The 18,432-nt window shown below is 40.5% G+C and overlaps 1 protein-coding gene across 1 annotated transcript in view; it reads right to left on the minus strand.

The window, feature by feature from the left end:
* tgfbr1b (transforming growth factor, beta receptor 1 b) overlaps positions 1 to 18,432 on the minus strand; it is a 54,908-nt gene that overhangs the window by 9,922 nt on the left and 26,554 nt on the right. The window contains exons 2-8 of the mRNA XM_029528553.1: positions 15,533 to 15,781; positions 11,383 to 11,652; positions 9,623 to 9,853; positions 8,496 to 8,663; positions 7,343 to 7,499; positions 2,639 to 2,763; positions 1,776 to 1,906 (exon numbers count right to left, since the gene is read on the minus strand). Of these exons, the coding sequence (XP_029384413.1) occupies positions 1,776 to 1,906; positions 2,639 to 2,763; positions 7,343 to 7,499; positions 8,496 to 8,663; positions 9,623 to 9,853; positions 11,383 to 11,652; positions 15,533 to 15,781 (1,331 nt within the window). The remainder of the gene's footprint in view (positions 1 to 1,775; positions 1,907 to 2,638; positions 2,764 to 7,342; positions 7,500 to 8,495; positions 8,664 to 9,622; positions 9,854 to 11,382; positions 11,653 to 15,532; positions 15,782 to 18,432) is intronic.

Below are 18,432 nucleotides of genomic sequence, written 5' to 3' on the forward strand. Positions count from 1 at the left end.
ACGTCAGCAAATTTTTATGAGGGAAAGTTATTCGGCATTTATGTAGCCACAGAAACATGATTATCAGCAAATTGGTTTAATGGAGGTCAGTGAAATGTCTGATTTTATAAAATGGATATCTATGCAGATGTACTGCTATTAACACGGTGTGGGTGTGTGTGTGTCTCCTGCTTTCATTGACTTAAGAGTTTTGAGAAAATTGTGGTTGAGTTTGCCAAAAATTGTGGTACAGTTTTTATCTAAATGGATAAAAATCCAATTTATATTTCTGCTCTATTAGCTACTCAGTGATATTTAATTGCTCTATGCAACAATTTACTTAAGAATATAGATGGAAAGCTACAGTGCTGAGCTGCAGCTCTTCACAGGTAAATTAAGTATAAACAGAGTCATGGATGCAAAGGCGAAAAAAGATAACCCTAAAAATCAGTTCTTTACTGAGATTTGTTGCTATCCAGCTTTAAATGGCTTACTTGGGCTACAAAAAGTTGGCTGCTTATAAGACACTGGGCTTATAAAGACGTCTGGTGGGACGTGTCATCGCTTTGCCTCAAAGGAAACTGACTGCAGCTGGTGCTGATGAACTGACACTTCGCCATAACATTGGCGCTGTCAAACATTCACAAATATTTAGATTGGGCTCTTTATGACCTGATGGCTGTTTTGCATTGCATTGTTAGACCCAGTGAGGTAGGTGCAGCTGAAAGATCAGTGTTGCTTTAATGTTAAATGTTAGATTGGAAAAGTGAAACAAACAAAGGAAGGAGGTACAAATTAACCGCAGTTGTCACTGGTGATGTGATTTTTGAGAGCTGAAAACTGGCTTGTTTTTCAGGTACAGCTCAAAAAGCAGGGCTAGGATAATTAATGTGCAGAGTTAATGCTTATCGACAGAGTTATACAACAGCAGCATCTTTAATCCTTAAATTTTGAAGCAAAAAATAAAAAGGCCTTGAAATCTTTACAATCATGTTCCTGCTTCAAAACACCACTGTGTGCGTGTGTGCCTGTCCCTGCCTATGGAGCAGTGGCTTTGACAGGACTCTGTTGAATACAACTGCCCCCCCCCCCCCGGCTGTATACAGCAGACCTCTGACACGGCTTTTCCTGAATAGAGAATTACTGGCGTCACCTCCTTGAAATTTCATGCTGCCTGCTTTTCTTGACCAACTCTGATTGATGTCCTTGCAGAAAGCACCACCACTGCATTATGCCAATATGGAGACAGTGTACTGTAATCAGCAGAGTGCACAAAGAGGTGTTTTCAAAACTGCTGTCAAATCCTAAATCCTAAACACGTGTGTTGATTCTTTGGTAGATGAAGTTACTTCAGCTTGAATCAATGTCATGATGGCATGTGAAACAGTCTAGAATTGATTATTACAGGGAGTTAAAAGCAGGGACCCCCCCCCCCAGCATGATAGGTGAGGTCCGTTTCACATCACGCAGCGTACTCGTCTCATCTATCCACTTCTAACAAGACCTCACACGCCCAGGGAGACATGTCTCTCAGTCTTTAATGTCTGGATTTGACACTACATTCTCAGATGTGTATTAAAATTTTAAGCTGCTACATATTTATATATATATAAATGGTTGACAGACAGGGAAATGAAGAAAATTGGCCGGATGGACCGAAGTCTTCCTGCACTCTCATGCGATTCCATTTTCAACAATAAGGATTAGGAATAAATAAATAAATCTGAGTTCTCCATGCAGCCACTCAACATCTTGGCAAAGTGAGTTAGAGTCAGATTCGGTGACATGTGTCCTACCTCACAGCTCTGCCAGCGATTGGGAATGTTGGGTCTAAGCTTCTGCTCACAAACCACCTTCCTCATCTCCTCCACTGATGGATCTGACTGAACCAGGTCGTAGTATGGCAGCTGGTAGTCCTCATGTATGCCTGCCAGAAAAATAAGAAATGTGGTAAATACTCTGGTATACCTGAAGTGTGAACTGTCATCCTTTGCTCCCAGTAGATGTGGCATCTATCAAGGTACAACGGGGATGGCACATGACTTCACCAATCACTTACAGCCGACGGTGCTAGCTGAAAAAAATCTTCTTAATGATCTAGACATGAAAACGAGTTGATCTTTAGTCTCGTCACTAACTTGGTGCACTTGCTGTCCTTGCTACAAAGTGGCACAACGTTGCAGCTTTTATCAGCTCAGAGCCAAATTAAAGCTGTTTTTTATGTCAGAAACAATGATCCATTCTTTTATCACCTCAGGGTTAGAGTATTGTGATTCCCTGCTCACAGGGTTGAGCCATTTCACCCTTTCTCGATTACAAACAAGGAGTGGTGCTTTACATGTTCTTGTGTTACTAATCCATCTGCCATGATTGTAAAGGACTTTGGGTCAGCTCCTGTTGTCTTTAAGTGTGCTATATAGAATAAATTGACTTGGCTTGGCTTTGCTTTACAATAAGTGGGTTCTATGATCCATTTTTCAAACTGTCTGATTGTATATCTGCACTTTAAACTATGGAAATACCGATGTGTGAATATTTCCATAATTGATTCTGCTCCTTGCTTTGTCCATTCATCCATCACTCCCTCCATTAATCTTTCAACCTCCCATTTATTCTCTCAGTGATTCAGAACCTCCGGCCCCTCTCATTTGATCCTCACCTCCCATGGAGCAGCGGCTGGCGATTTCCCAGAAGACCAGTCCCATGGCATAGATGTCAGCTCGTTTGAAAGACTCAAAGTGTTTCATGTTTATGGAGTCGTCCAGGACCTCTGGAGCCATATACCTAGACAGGCAGACATATGGATTGTTACCAGACATTTCAGCAACTATTGGTGAAAGGATTATCTGAAGAATACAAAAGAAAACACAGTTTAGTATCTCATGTCCACAGGTGGGAGTGCAACAGAAACATGTTGGTGTAAAGTAAGAAACTTCACATTACTTTTTGAAGGTTACATGGGGATCCTAATGTCTCCTAAAATGATGACTGGAGATTAGCGTTTCCTAAACAACCAGTAAGAGTTTCATGAGATCCTATGGAGCTCTGTGTCAGCTTTAGTGTCATAGGTTGTATTGTTTGATGGTGCCCCGCCCCAAAAAAAAGTCAGGAGGAGTGTGTATATAAATGGAGAGAGGCAGCCCAGCCAGTGCCAGAGGGGATGTGTGCAGTGGCTGCCCCTCATTGTGTAAACAGGGGTGCTGTCATAACTGACCTAACCTGATTCTTATGAATTCTGGTGGAAATTTGTAAATAGGCTGTGTGAAAGAAGAAACTGTCTTTTATATTAGTTCTGACAAAAAAGGAACAAAACCACCAGGTTGACAAGAGGAACCATTGGTGAGGGAAATCACAATTGAAGTTGTTATATAGATAAGAACAAAGAACCCAAAGAGCCCCCTGCCACACTAATAAATAAGAAGCTATGTTAAAGATGAACTCAGACATTAAGGGCATTTGTCTGAACTCTTGGGCCTTTCCCCTGCCATAACTGGATAAAAGGCACATTTTTGTGTCATGTATTACATCACGTCAAAATTACATTTAAAGAGACCAATTTTCCACTACTTTGATAAATAGCTCGGAAACCATTTCTTTCATGAAATCCTGTGTACAAAAAACATTTTGAATAACTGATATCTAAAGCTTTTATCTTTTCATTTCTAACCTTCTGTGCAGGAGCGGGGACAAAGGGGGAATTTTATATGCATGGAGTGACTCTGGAAAATATCTACTCACACAGATTATGGAAGATTCATATGAACTTTAGATTTACTTTATACTTACAGGGAAGGCATATTGCTTTGTGGACAGTATGAACCAAAGGAATCGTAAAAAGTAGCAAACAAAACCTGTCTGCATGTTCCTATGAACACTGATCCTGTCCCTTATTACTGTCAGATGGAAGAAAAATATTTCAACCAGTTCTTAAGGGAAGCTGATCATGTGAATTAAAAATCTTCAAGCACAATTTAACCGTCCCTATTAATATGGATCCATCTATAAATTAGTAAGTCATTTGAAGACATCTATCACAATAAAAGCTTTCCTTTCACTAAGCCATTCAACCATCTGAAGGCAGCACGGTGGTTTTGATAATGACAGCTTCCAACTTAAAAAGACATACATCGGGGTGAAGACCCACGGCACACAAAACTTCCTTGATTTAACCAGCTCTGCAGAAGATTTTCAATTACCTCTGACAGGTGACTACATGACATTACATGTTGAGCTTCAAACTGATATCTGATGATCAATAGAAAATGAACCTTTGGGCATTCCTGTGGACAGTGTTTCAGCTACACATCACTGATGATCTGTAATGAGATGGATTCCACACCGTAATCAAATAGCCCACACTCTGGGCCTAAGAGACCAAGCCTTAATTGAATTCTTCAAGCAACTAGTGTACAAATAATGAATGGGTGTCCTTCTTCCTCTTTAGACAAATAAAAAGGGGAAAAACATCATGCTGAAAACAAAAGAGCTTTATGAAAGAAACTAAGAGAATTATGTGCTGAACGGCAAGGAATAAAATACAAAGTTGTTGATGTGTGAATTTAAATAGCCCACACACAAAACATTTGAATCTGAGTCTGTTGTTTATCGAGATTAAGTTTGAATAAAGTCAAGATTAATATTTTTATTCATTCAAAGGTGTTTTTTTGTGCCACATTTACATTTGGCAGTGAAATGGAAAAAAAAAATCTAATTAAAATGCAGTCTCAGTAGCAAAAGTTTTATAAAAAAAAATACTGCAGTGCATATAGAAGGAAACATAATTCCAAAATTCTAAATTATGGAATATCAGTCCAAGCTTGGTCACTCTATGACAGTGACATGTTGATGGTATTGACATATAACGTAAACACCATCGAACCCGTATGCGCCTAGATTATAAAAGACACCAACTGTTTCTAATAAAGAGCCTAAGATCTTAGCTTTGTTACTGCAGACAGTAGACTGTCTCAGAGAGCTCTGGCCCAAGGTCAGGACATGTTAGGATCCCGGCTGTCAGAAAGGACTGAAAAAACTGGTGAAAACAAGCACCCCAGTGAAAAAATATAAATTCATATTTCACCCAAAATTATTATTTCAATACAATGTAACTTGAGAGTTGGACTGAGACTTTGCTGGATTTAAGCTGAAAAAAATACTGGTGGAATCTGATCATCAGTACATAGCATGGATTTCAGCCAAGGCCAGAGTCTTCATCTCCACTGCCCCGAGGCTTACTGAATCATTTAGTGGCACTGAAATACACTCGCAGCATCAAACCACCGCAGTAAGCAATAGATTAGCATCAGATAAGAGGACAGGGCGGGAGGAAGACATAAACAAGACAAAAATGATGGGGAGAGAAAAAAGCATTCCAGGATGAGAGCTATGCTATCACTGTGGGAGAGATGAAGGGGGAGACTATTGGACAGGGGGCTGCTACAGCCTTAGTTCACTGATTCCCTTTCCTACCCTGTGGTTGGACTAGTCTGCTAGTCTGGAACAAGACGACACAGAGTCACAAGGGGAAATTGAAAGTTTCCAGTCTGGAGGACTGTAAGCAGGGTACAAGTGGAAATAGTAATGACTAATGATACACAAGGGGGATAAGAGATCTTTTTGAAGTTATTCATTTTTAACTCTTTAACTATTCAAATGCCTGGATTCATAACTTTTGTAAGGTCAATGTAAGACTGTGCAAAACTTAAGTTATTGTCGTTTTTTATTTTGTTATGATAGTTTAATTTTAATCACATCTGTAAAGATACAAACTGAACAGTTTGACGGAGCAGAACAGTTGATTTCAAATGTTGGAAAATAAGTTAGGCGACATTCCACTAAAAAGCCAATCAACAATAAATGTATACAAATGCACGTAACATTCAAACACAGGGTGAGTGATCACACTGCTGCACTGGGTGAAATGTTCCCCTACCACCATGAAGACCCATGGTAATGATGGAACGTGTCCGTAGTTTGTGTTGGGCACACCCTACCATCCCAAATACTACAGCAGCAGAAGTGGATTTATCCCCCATCAAAAATAATCCTCAACAAATTCACGAGTTCCACTTGTCAGTAATGTTTGATGGAAACTACAATGACCAACTGTTTCAGAAGAAAACACACATTTATCAGACCTATTTTATCTCTGTATAAAGCAGTGGGCAGGGGGCGCCTGTCCTGGCAGCGCAGGGAGCAGACTGAGATCAAAATGCTCTTTCTTTGTGTCGCAACTCAGTGCTCACAGATATGGTTCAGTAGTTTTCAGTTCAAGTCATCCAAAGAAGCTCAAGGTAGACAAACAAAGAGCTTTGCTGGTCATACTGTTTGAATGGGAATGAAAAGTGCAAACAAAGGTGGCTGCACTGTGTCCTCTTAAAAAAGTACAATAAAGAAAAGTATTTGCACTGTTACACCGAATATATTTCACCTCAGGGTACAAATAAATATTTTCTTCATCGACTAAACTGAAAATTATTCTCATAACTGCATTCATTCGGTCCACAGATTTTTTGCTTTGTCTGTCCCTTCAGTCTAAAGACAATCAGTTTACAAAAAGACATAACATTTGAGAATTGTTGCCAATTGAGTTTCTCTCTGTCTGAACAAACACTAAATTTACCAATTGTTTAATTCTCATTTCATGACCATAAATGGTAAAACCCTGCACATCCCTCATCCCTGAGCTCTGCATCAAAAGCTGGTGGCTTCACAGAACCTGCATTACTCTGTTTATCCAGTTGGTTTTTATACTTGCTTTTTTTTTTTCTCTTTAGCTGGGCCGCATGTAAAGAAGGCAGAAGAGACCCATGGTGACATCGCAAAACAGTGTTTGGCAATTTAGCAGATGAATCATTTCAATGTCTATGATGCTCTGACGTTGGGGGCAGCCAAGGCTGTCAGTGTAAACACACAGTGCAATTTCTGATAGTCTGAATGCCATTGTTGTCTGTATCTACCCTCTGCAACAGCCAAAAATGACAAGATGATTTATTTGAACTGGAGTTAAATCCTGATGAACTACAGCTCTTTTAGAGTAAATGGCTGCCAACACCCAAAGTAGCCTAACTTTAGTGGCCCCCAATTCAAAGCCATTATTTTGAAGCTCCACTTACTAATATACACAACACAACTCCTGCTTAGAGGGCAAAGCAGAGGTGAGTTTATCCCTAAAGGAGACTTGTGTCATTATGACAGACAGACAGCCCACACAGTCAAAATGGCTGAACCTGAGTATTTCAGTTCCCTACCAACAGACTTGCAGCAAATAGAGAACAAGTAGGAGTGGAGAACCTTGGCTCATACATCACCCACCCTCAAGAATAAAAGAGCGAAAAACAGCTTTATGATCCGGTGACATTACCTTTTGGTTCCCACTCTGTGGTTTGGAGCAATGTCAATGGTGTCGGTGGCCGAGTCGTGGCGGACAGCTAGACCCAGGTCAGCGATACAGCAGGTCCCGTTCTTCTTCACTAGAATGTTCTTTGACTTGAGGTCTCTGTGGGCAATTGCTGGTTTACCTGGTGACAGGAAGTCACATGTTTAACAAAGGCCCTGCACCACCTGAGCTATACAATACAAGAAAGAATAATTTATGGTGATAAATTTACTTTGATATGTCCAATATCAAAACACAGCTCTCTGTGGCTATGTTCACATAGCTGGCCCAAGTGTCCTGAATCAGATTTTTCTCCCTTATCTCACCCAGATCTTATTGTTTCACAATACCGTGAACAGCACATATCATATGGAATCGGATGTTTTCAAAACAGATTTGAGCTACTTTCATATGTACTTTAAATCGGTCAGATATGATGTTTTTGATATGTGACCTCAGTCTGAACAGCCAAACAACCTGTATTGGAATTAAATATAACTACATGCAGGAGTCACAAAACTAAAAACAAACATGGCAGACAGCGGTGAGGGAGTCCGTGGAGGGACAGTGAAATATAGACCTTATGAAATCATAAACGCTAATGTCTGTGGCGTCCATGTCTCTTATTCCTGATTGTTTGTTAACTCTTGCAGGTGACATCAGGGCCGAGACAAGTTCACAATGGAGTCTAAGCTTTAAAAGCTCCATTAAAATATTGGATCTAGACAGAAATCTGAATTGAGCATTAACACTTGGGTGTGAATATGGCCTATGAGTAAGGGGATAGAGATTTGTTTTCAAACTGATATTTACTGTGGCAACAAATGCTACTGTTGTGAATCAACTCCTTAGTAGAGAAGCTCTACTTTCTCCAGACAGACAATCTCATAGAATTTTCACTCAAGCTGATGCATTCCTATTGTAATTCATGTTTTTAACCTATTTCCAGCACAGAGGGAGAAAACAATGAAATGCAAATGAACCTGGCTTGTTGTAGAAAAACAGGTGGAGTTGATTTCACCAGCTGAGGACATTTCTTATCTAGGCATTTTGAATTAGAAAAATAAATAAGAATCTGTAGTAAAATAATGCATGATCTTCATCTAATTCCTGTGGAAATTAAAACCTGGTGTCTCACCTTGCGTGCCCACAATCTCCATGTGGAGGTGAGCAAGGCCACTGGCTGTGGACAAGGACAGTTTGATCATGCCCTCCACAGTGACGGTGTAGCGGTTCAGGTAGTCAAACAGAGAGCCGTGTTCGTGGTAGTCTGACACAAGCCACAGCTGAGTCCACGTCCCGTTATCTGCACACAGATGGAGAGAGAGGGGGTTAAAGACAGAAGTGGAGTTATCCGCTTGCTTTTCCAGCAGCAACCTGTCGCCATTCATCTATCCACTTCTACTATCTACTAATCTACTATCATATTATTAGTGGGCAAACAATCCCACTTTGTTCTTCCCTAAAAAAAAAAAAAAACCAAAAAAAAAAACAACAACAACAACAAAAAAAGCTGTATTCAGCTTTTCAGTTTCATTCAATCTCCACTGTACTATTGCCTGAACCCTGCTCATAAGAGAGGTGAATGAATAAAAGCTTTAAACTCATTCATCCTAAACCTCAACCAATAAGCAGAAATATTGCTTAGATGAAAATCAGGATTTACTGAAGTTAAAAAGCAAACAAACACTCTTACATTCTTTAAAACCAGGCTTGTGAAAGAAACTTTAGGGACATGTTGGCAGAATGACACAAACAACAGTTTCTGAATGGTGACTGCCTATGCAACATACCAGAGGTGGTCATATTCTATCCACCTTGCTGGAATTCATCACACTGTTTATTTTCTCAGCATCTTCCAGCACTCTCGTTGATGATCAGACAATGCATTTATCCCAGAACTAGTTAGGAGTTCCTTCATTAAGACACAGCTTGTGTGTCTTTAACGTAGAGACTGGAGAAGTCATGGCTTCTGGCAGACAGAAATCACCAGTGTGCTGGGCACACAACTGTGTGGTTGTGTCTGCTCGGTCTTCACAGTGAGCTGTTACTCCCCCGTACTGTCTCCCAACCTGTCTCTTCACAGCAAACGCTTGTCTGCACCAATTCCACCTCTGGCCGAGCTTCTTTCTTGCTGACAGCTCACAATTCACATGCAATTAAATCAACCCACACTGCCATTTGCTTTGGATCTGAGAGATTTCAATACATCTTTTTGTTACTGTTTCCTTCCATTCTTTCTTACTACTATCTTAAACTTCCCACCTTTGTTGTCAGCAGCGATGAAGCCCAGGATGTTTTCATGTCTTAACATCACAGTTTGGTAGATCTCAGCCTCACGGAACCAGGAGCGCTCCTCACGGGAGGAAAAGATCTTTACGGCCACCTCTTCGCCTCGCCACTTGCCTCGCCACACTTCTCCAAAGCGGCCTTTACCAATGCTCTCCTGGAGGATGATGGTCCTGGCGATGGTCCTCTGGACAAGTAAAGGCAATCCTGGGAAGAGAGAGACACATTTTCGGTGGTAATGCATGATGACGTGGAAGATGTTTCTTGTTTGTGAAATTTAGGGGAAAGATTAAATTGAGAAGGTGGATAAGATGAAGGAGAATGTTGTTGTGGAAGGGACAAAACCTCAAAACTGGTCAACAAACTTGAAACTGCATCTCTCTGAAAAGTCATAGTACTGCGATTGTGTAAATGAACAAATAAATATTGAGAATATTTCAAAAATGAAATCTCTAAATATCTGGAGATGACAAAATTCTTATGTGAGCAAAACCCTTACTGTGCTGGACACCTAACAACTACTGTGTAAACAATATAATGACCCAAAACTCAGCAGAAACTATAAGAGGCTTAAATGTGGAATGTTTTTCTTCAGCTCACTAGTCTGATGAGAAAAGAAAATGAAAGTGGAATGAAAAACCTCCTCCTATTTCATCAGGCAAACCACACACACAGTACCAGTTACACACACGACTGCCGATTGCATATTGTACAATATGGTGTAAATAGCTACGAAGACTGAATCCAAGCGGCTCCTTGGCAGTGCATTGAGGTGCCAGTCGGCACAGAGAGGTGCTAATTTATGGAGAGTATAAAGACAAGCTTTTGCCAGTAAGTGGTGTGTGTATGTGCATGCAAGTAGCCTGAATTGTGCCAACCTGTCATTACAACACAGTTCTACTTTAAGATGTGTGCAGCTGCAGTCTTACAGTACTGAACACGTGCATGTGCACACACACACACACACACACACGCCCACACACTCCCAAGAACTTTAAATGCAGACCAATTCATTCAAATTCATTCATACATTTTTGGTAAAAAAAAAATAAATAAATAAAAACAAACACTTTTAATATTAAAATTTTCAAAAGCAAAACTGATTCCTGCACAAGTTAAAACATACTAGTGTAGACAAACAGTCAAAGTGGAAGCACCATGGGATAATGAGACCAAATTAAAAAATGTGGTTGATCTGAACGGACCAGAGAGAGATCACAAAGAGCTGCCAGCAGTTTAATGAGCCACTAATTAATGAGCAGAAACACAAGTTACATTGATTCTAAGAGCTGATGCAGGGCACTTGACTATCCACTGTCCACTCAAAAATAAATAAAAATCAAGTGTTTGTGGTAATGATAGTGAACCACTTTATCAGAGCTGAGTGGAGGAATAATAGCAGCAGAGATTAGAAAATACAAGTTTTAGATGAATTACTCATCCTTCAAGATATTCAGCTCATTGGTTCCTGGTTGTTTTTCAGCTTCTCAATCTTCTGAAGAAATGTAAATGGATGTCTCATTTAAGAAGAATACGAAGATAATGCAACAAAAGGTTTAAAGCAAACATCTCCTGCACTTTTGGAGAAAAAAGGTCAAGTTTAAATATGCCAGAGCCATCTTAGTTTTGAATTAAGAGAGACTTAAGATGATAACCCAGAACATAAGACATGTCTACAGAGGCCAGGAAGGGCTACAGCAATGAAAAAAAGGGGGGACTTGGGGAAATGGACCAACCTGATCCAGAGCCTGAGGTGGTCATGTCGTAGATGAGGTCCTTCAGTGTTGTTCCAACAGTGATGAAGGGGTGATCCATTGAGGGGTCCTCTTCGTTGGGCACCCGGTGGTGGTGGTGATGGTGAGCCCCGGCACCTCCGGCCCCCAGACCCCTGTGGCTGTGGCAAATATAAAACGCTACGACGAGCAGCAGGCAGAGCACGCACACGGGGCCAGCGATCACTGCTGCGAGGGCCACGGGTCCCAGAGAAGAAGGCTTCACTGTGGGGCCTGCAGGACAGGAATGAGACAGACACAGATTTGATCAGAAAAGACTGGGGGGGGGGGGGGACTTGCATGTATAATCAACATGCGATAGACAAAATGAGGCTGCATACTTGTGGAAAGGTTAACTCAGGCATACTGATGGCTGGCGCAGGGCAGGCCTAAAGTGTTAGCAATGAGCCAGAAAGTTAACAGGTCAAGGGGTGCAGAGGAACGTCCCATCTGCTAGGGCCGATGGGAGATTTGGCCCCTAGATAACACACACACACAGGCCTCCCAAATCTGTGAAGAATTGCTACTTAAGAGAATTGGTATGTATGTCTTTTTGGCAGACAAAAATAAAAATTTGTGCTTCCAGCTTTACATTTTTGAACAGGACTCAGCACCCCGTTACTGTCCAAATGACCCCAAAGAGATGACCCACTTCATTTGCATGGCATTTCTGGATGTTTGTAAAAGCAAAGCAAAAATCTCAAGGTGTAGGCATTATATGTGTATGCACACACACAGCCAGCTAAATTGTCATATGATGAGAAATAATGAGGCACTAGTGGGTTTTCGGCCATAAATGTACACAATGTTGTACTATCAACTGAAAATCTACTTTGGTTGTTAAGCCGTTCATGTAAATAGGCCTATGTTTACAACCTTGATATTTATCTTTCATGTATATCATTAGGATATGCGACATGTTTTTCCATTACAGAGGAAAGCAATAATATTGAATGGAAATTCAGTGCCCCATTTCATCAACAAAATGGAACCTTTTTTTAAGTGCTAGGTTTGTGCTGTGCTGTGTGTGTTCGGTGAAACAGAGTGAAACAGTTGTAGCGCAAACATAAGTGTGGTGTTGTAACATGAAAAAAAATGTCTGATTAAAAATGTCTCAATGTCAAGTCTTATTGATTGTATTGGATTGGATAGTAAGTATGAAAGGCCTTGCATCAAACACATCACTGCAGACTTGTGTACAGCAGCACTCAAATTAGATTAGATCCTGAGATGAGGAGCAGTGTGTGTGTGTGTGTGTGTGTGTGTGGGAAGGGGGGGGGGGGGGATCCGACACTGTGTTGATCTGAATCTGCCCTTTTCTATATATTGTCTTAATCCTAGCAGCCACTTAATGTTGGCAGCCCTGTCTTCCAGTGCACGTTTCTCTAGACATAAGTGTGACAACAGGGAGTACCAGGGCAAAAACACAGCGCAACACGTTTTTACCAGAGAGCTGCAAAACCTTTCTGATGAACCACAGTCGCCAATCATGCCTGGAAAGGTGCCAGTGGCACGAAACTGTGAAAAACAAAAGTTGGGAGCTAAAGCAGAGGTGTAGAGAAAGCTGCTCAGTGAGAGTGAGAGATCAGATAGATTTATGGTAAACTGTCTTATACCCAACACGGTTACAGTCCAGCCAAATATCTGATAGGGGTGGAGACAAGGAAAGGTCAGGTTCATTTCTAATTGAGCTCATATTCCGTGAGATGTGTTGAATTTGTCACATTGATGCTCCGCTGCAGAGCAAATCTGTGTGTTCTAATTCTGCTTTATTATTTACTACAAGAGAAACTGTATGAAACATTACACTTAAAGAGAAAGGACATGAAAAATATCGGGTTGGTAGGCATTCATTCAAATTCTAATCGTATATGAACGTGCATGTTACCATAGCAACAGTAGGTGTGCTTCTCCCTCCATTACCTGTTCAGTCACTGGACCTAAACAGAGCATGAGTTAACTGAAGCCCCCGGGGAGAAATGTTCACGTGGCTTCTCGGCATAATTGTCTCCGATGTTCAACATAAACGAATATAAAGAGATGTGTGTCTGTCTGTTTGAAATCATATAGAAGGGTCACTAAAAATCTGCGAACAGTGTTGGCTCCTCATAATCCTTGAAATTGCTCTCATATTTCATCAAAAAAAAAAAACATGTTTGACTTCCAATATTTTCATCCAAAAGTCAAATTTCACTCTGACAAGGTCATCGCAATGGAAATTTCATCTGCGACAGTGACAGCGCTAAAAAATTAGAGGACGTATGCAGCAGGATGGAAAATTAATACTGAATAATACTGACTGCTGTATGTGATGCTACAATCACTCCTTCTGCTCTGGAGAGCGTAATGCAATCCAGCGAGACCTTTAGCTTGCAAACACTTTATAGACGGATGACGAATCAAATACAGCCACTGTTTTTACTAGATAAGTGTCCTTGGTATAACAATGACACAGTGAATGAAGTCTCTTTCTTTCGTTAATTTAAAACAAGTCTAATTTATCAGTTCAGAAGTAAAGTAGTGAGAAACAGAAAAACTTTTGAAAGGAACTGTCAGTAAAATGCCAGTCGCTCTCATGTTTCATGTCTGAGGGATTAGTTCTCCTACTAGAGGGATCATTTCACAAGACACAGGCAGTATTTCAATATCCCGTGTTAATTTGGTGATAGTTGCTTAACATTACAGTAATCCCTCACTATATCATAGCTCACCTTTCGCGGTCTCAGTGCATCACGGATTTTTTTTAAATAATCAACGTAAATTAATGTCGCGGCTCCCTCTATACATTGCGGGTTTCTGCGGGTGATTAAAATTTGGCTTAGTCTTCCCAGATGATTTCGTACATCCCACACTATTGTCCGACAGAGGAGACACGAGTGAGAGCATGCTGTTCGGTATCCTGGGCGCTGATTGGCTTAGTGACCGCAGCCTCAGCTCCCAGCATCCTAGCTTTCATCATCCCACGCCGCTCAGTTTGCTTCCTACGCACACTGCAACACATCGCTCAGCACCTTTACTTGTGTTTAAAAGTGTAGAAAAGCTTTATCAGAGCGTGTGGAGGCTTTATAAAAGCTAAAATATAAAATCTAAAAATATATATTTAAAAAATACATTACAATATTCTGATGAATTACTTTAGCCAATCCTGTTTCTACTTTGCAGATTTTCACCTACAGTAACACCTGCGATAGTCGAGAAATTACAGTATTGAAAAGTCTTTCTCAAAGAATTAAGAAAGGAAGCAAAAATTTCATGCCACTGACCTGTTTTTAGTAGTGATGTTCCTATCTCATTTTCCCTTTCTGATACTGATTCTCACGCTTGAAATTTATATATTGGCCCATACAGAGTTTTGATCTGATTCTGTTGTGTTTAAATAAGGAACCTAATTTGAAAGTTGTATGCCAGGAAGCCTATTAAAATATGGAGCCACACAATCGTTCTGGACAGTCAACTTTAAAAATAAATCTAGGAATTAATAAGCCCCCCCCCCAGAAAAAAGACCCCTAAACAACATCCATTGTTTAGTAAAGCAAGGAATCAAAATAAGTGCAACTTAAAAAATACATAAATCTAACCATCAATAACTCATCCTGTTTCTTCAGCTGACATTTACCTGTTTATCAGGAAAAAAGTTCTTATCACATCAGAGTACGCACTCATGTAGTGGGCTAAGCAAAAACAAATACCATGACTGGAAATGTGGCTGATGTCCCATTTTCTTCCAAAATAATTGCAATATGATTTTCTTGCTATAGTAGTTCAGGTTCAATCACACACTGCTGAATTAGTTAGTTGTGAGAATGGGTGAATACTGAATAATGCTGAATAACTAAAGGTGCAGTTTAGGTTTTTTCTGGTGGACAGAAACAGGCCTGTGGTCAAACAGAGGGGAGGAATTCATCAATGCCAAGGTGATCAGCTGGCACCAACAACCAAAGGCTGTCTGCACTTGGTCACACATGGCTGGTTACCTGCTCTCGCTATATCGATTTGCTCTGTCACTTCATGCTACTTGTTAATGAAGTTGGCGCACAAACAAATCCTTTTAGGAAATGAAAGTCCAGGTAGTTCAGGTACAGGTATGTTAACAGAAGTTTGTGTCTGTTTTTACCAGGGATTTCCAGGATGGGCTCTTTGTTGCAGAAGTCCGTAATACAGCAAATTGGGTAAATGCCTGTGTCATCTTTGGCAGACGGGGCACAGATGAAGGGCCGGTCTCGCGGGATCAGTTCATTGTCCCGTATGCACTGCCGCTGCTCGGTGGTCGTTCGGCCGGCCCACTTGCGGAGGGCAACGAAGCAGACGCCATCTGTTATGCAGCTGGAATTCAAGCTGCAGCGGTCACAGTAACACTGGAGGGCTGCAGGAGGAAGAGAGGAGAAAGAAGATAATTCGGGGTTGACCTGCTCGTCACGCTAATGTCACATCAATTAAGACAAACAAAAAGCTGCTGTAGGTTTAAAGCAAACATCTCCTGCACTTTTGGGGGAAAAAAAAAGAGTCAAGGTTAAATCTGCCAGAGTCACCTTAGTTTTCAAGTAAGAGAGACTGAGGGTGATAACCCAGAACACAGACATGTCCACACGGGCCAGTTTTGGAATTATTTTTTTTTTTTACTGTTCTCAATACCCTGTCGTGCATCTTAAGAGAAAATTGCTCTTTTGTATCACCCAGGAACTTGCTTGGTCCACGTACTGGTGTTTTACATATGTGAAACCTAATACTCTCCTCTGTAAGAATACATTTTCTTTTTTTTTTTCTTTTTTTTAATGTGTTGAACAAAAAACAAAAAAGCAAAACTGAAATTGCTTTCTCTGTTTTACTAGACATATATTGAAATTAAAGCTGACAACCATCTCGAGGTCATTTAACCCCTTTGTACACTGCTGCCTCTATTAAGCTTGCCTGTGTGCATGTTGTGTGGATATTTTGGAAGGCTCTTGTCATGGAGAAAATATGACGTTACATCACTCACAGTAACTTTACACAAAAAACAGAGACACAGACAGACACACATATAGTGACTAATTTTTGTCTGAATGTTTGCTTCAGTATTGGCCGTCTATGCATGACAAAGACAGACAGACGTGCATGCGCCTAACTCACTCACACACACAGTCACAGACACAGCTGTAGTACAGCTGGAAAGCACATGGGCAACATCAGGAAAAAGCCAAAAATATGATTTAGTTTAGAGTCCTTCATACTTCCCATTAGGGGTTTAGTAATTATGTCCAAAAATGTTGAGTCATAAAAGTCCCAGGTCAGTATGGCTCTACCCAATGTGTCCTTGTTACTTTATTGAAAGTGCGTGCAAACTTTTCGTGACTACTGTATAGTTATGATGTTCACCTAATTTTCAGCTGCTTAGGTGGTGTGGAATGCAAAAACCAACTTCCTGTCAAAACACATAACAGATGTTTTAAACTGACTTGAATTACCGCATCATGCCCCACCACCAGTCAGGTAGCAGAAAAAACCACAAACTCTCTTGTTCCTGAGCTGCAGTACTACTTTTTTGCAGAGTATCACAATGTCACAGTGAAGCTGAACAATGACCTTTTCAATACATGTTCTTGCTATATATATACAGTATATATATATATATATATATAAATTTTTTTTTTTTACCCCATTAGACTTATGTGTTAAATTGTGTCAAAATCACTGTAAAATAATGAGTTATGGCCAATGATGTGTTTTGTAACTTTGACCTAAAAACCAAATTCTCATAGGATTGCACAAGAAACTCCAATGAGGCCTAAATTGGCTTTTATTTTAAAATGGGATGGAAGGACGAACCAATGCCTGTGGTCATAGCAGTTGCTGACAATGACGCATAAAGTCAGAGGAATGGGTCTTCACCCACATGATGGCATAGCCTGATTCAGCTTCAAGGCTGCCTCTCATTCCAATATTGATTGAACTTTCAGTGTTTTTTATGCAGTTTACCTGCAAGAATCTGCTTTCTTTCTTCTTGACTTCCAACATCAATCCTTGAATTCTGCCTGAAAAGGTTTTATTCATGTCTATGATATAATAAAATATAACAGAGGGCTTTAGCTAATTGCGTACAGCTCCTATGTATTAAAAAAATACTTCTTTTTGCTGTATGACCATATGAAGTAGAGATGATGCCTCGTATAGGACATTAGACTTTATGATAAATAAATGTATTGCAAACCAGACCTCAGGCTACCCAATTAAAAGGACTCCCTTATCTTGTGCATTTCTAATTATGCATGTGCATTCATTTCTTACAATGGCTTTCTTTTTTTCCTAAAAAGATATTGTGGCCACTGTTTGGGGCATCTTTAATCACCTCTAAACACTGGGAGACAACAGGCCAGACAGCAACAGGGTCAGGAATGTGGTAAGGAAGTCTGCCTCGCAATCCCTCAGGGTTGAAAACATTATCACTGGAGTACTATGAATAAACCAGGTCACTCTCTCTCTCAGTGTCCTTGCTCTGAAAGTTCATCTGTGGTATCATCATGCAGCTCAGAAACACATCACGCATGGCTGGCCAGCTTAACATAACAGACCCTCTAAGACAAGACCTCTGAATAATTAACAGCGTAGGTAACATAGCCTTTGGTGTAAAGGTGATGCACACCGACAGACACACACACACACACACACACACAGAGGGTATTGTAGTAGCTCGTATGATAAGGCACACCAGTGGAAATCTGCCCTGTGGTCTTCACGGAGGTTATGTAAGGATGTAGTTGATAGTTCAGTAAAGACAAGCAGAAATGCTCATTGCATTACAAAAAAATACATCGGAAGCCAGAGAGCACTCATCATTATGGGAATTTCATGCTCAAGGAATTCAGGGAATTATTTGGAGGTAAATTCCACTCATGCAACGAAAGAGAATAAATTACAGGAAACAACACCAACTTTGTGTGTGTGTGTGCGCATCTACAGAGAGCAAATTTTTGGGTTTCTCAAGCAGAGGGGAAAAAATAAAAGCCAGATGACACTGGCTCTGACTCAACCTCACAT

Source organism: Echeneis naucrates, chromosome 20 (genome assembly GCF_900963305.1).
Source record: "Echeneis naucrates chromosome 20, fEcheNa1.1, whole genome shotgun sequence".
Lineage (NCBI taxonomy): Eukaryota > Metazoa > Chordata > Actinopteri > Carangiformes > Echeneidae > Echeneis > Echeneis naucrates.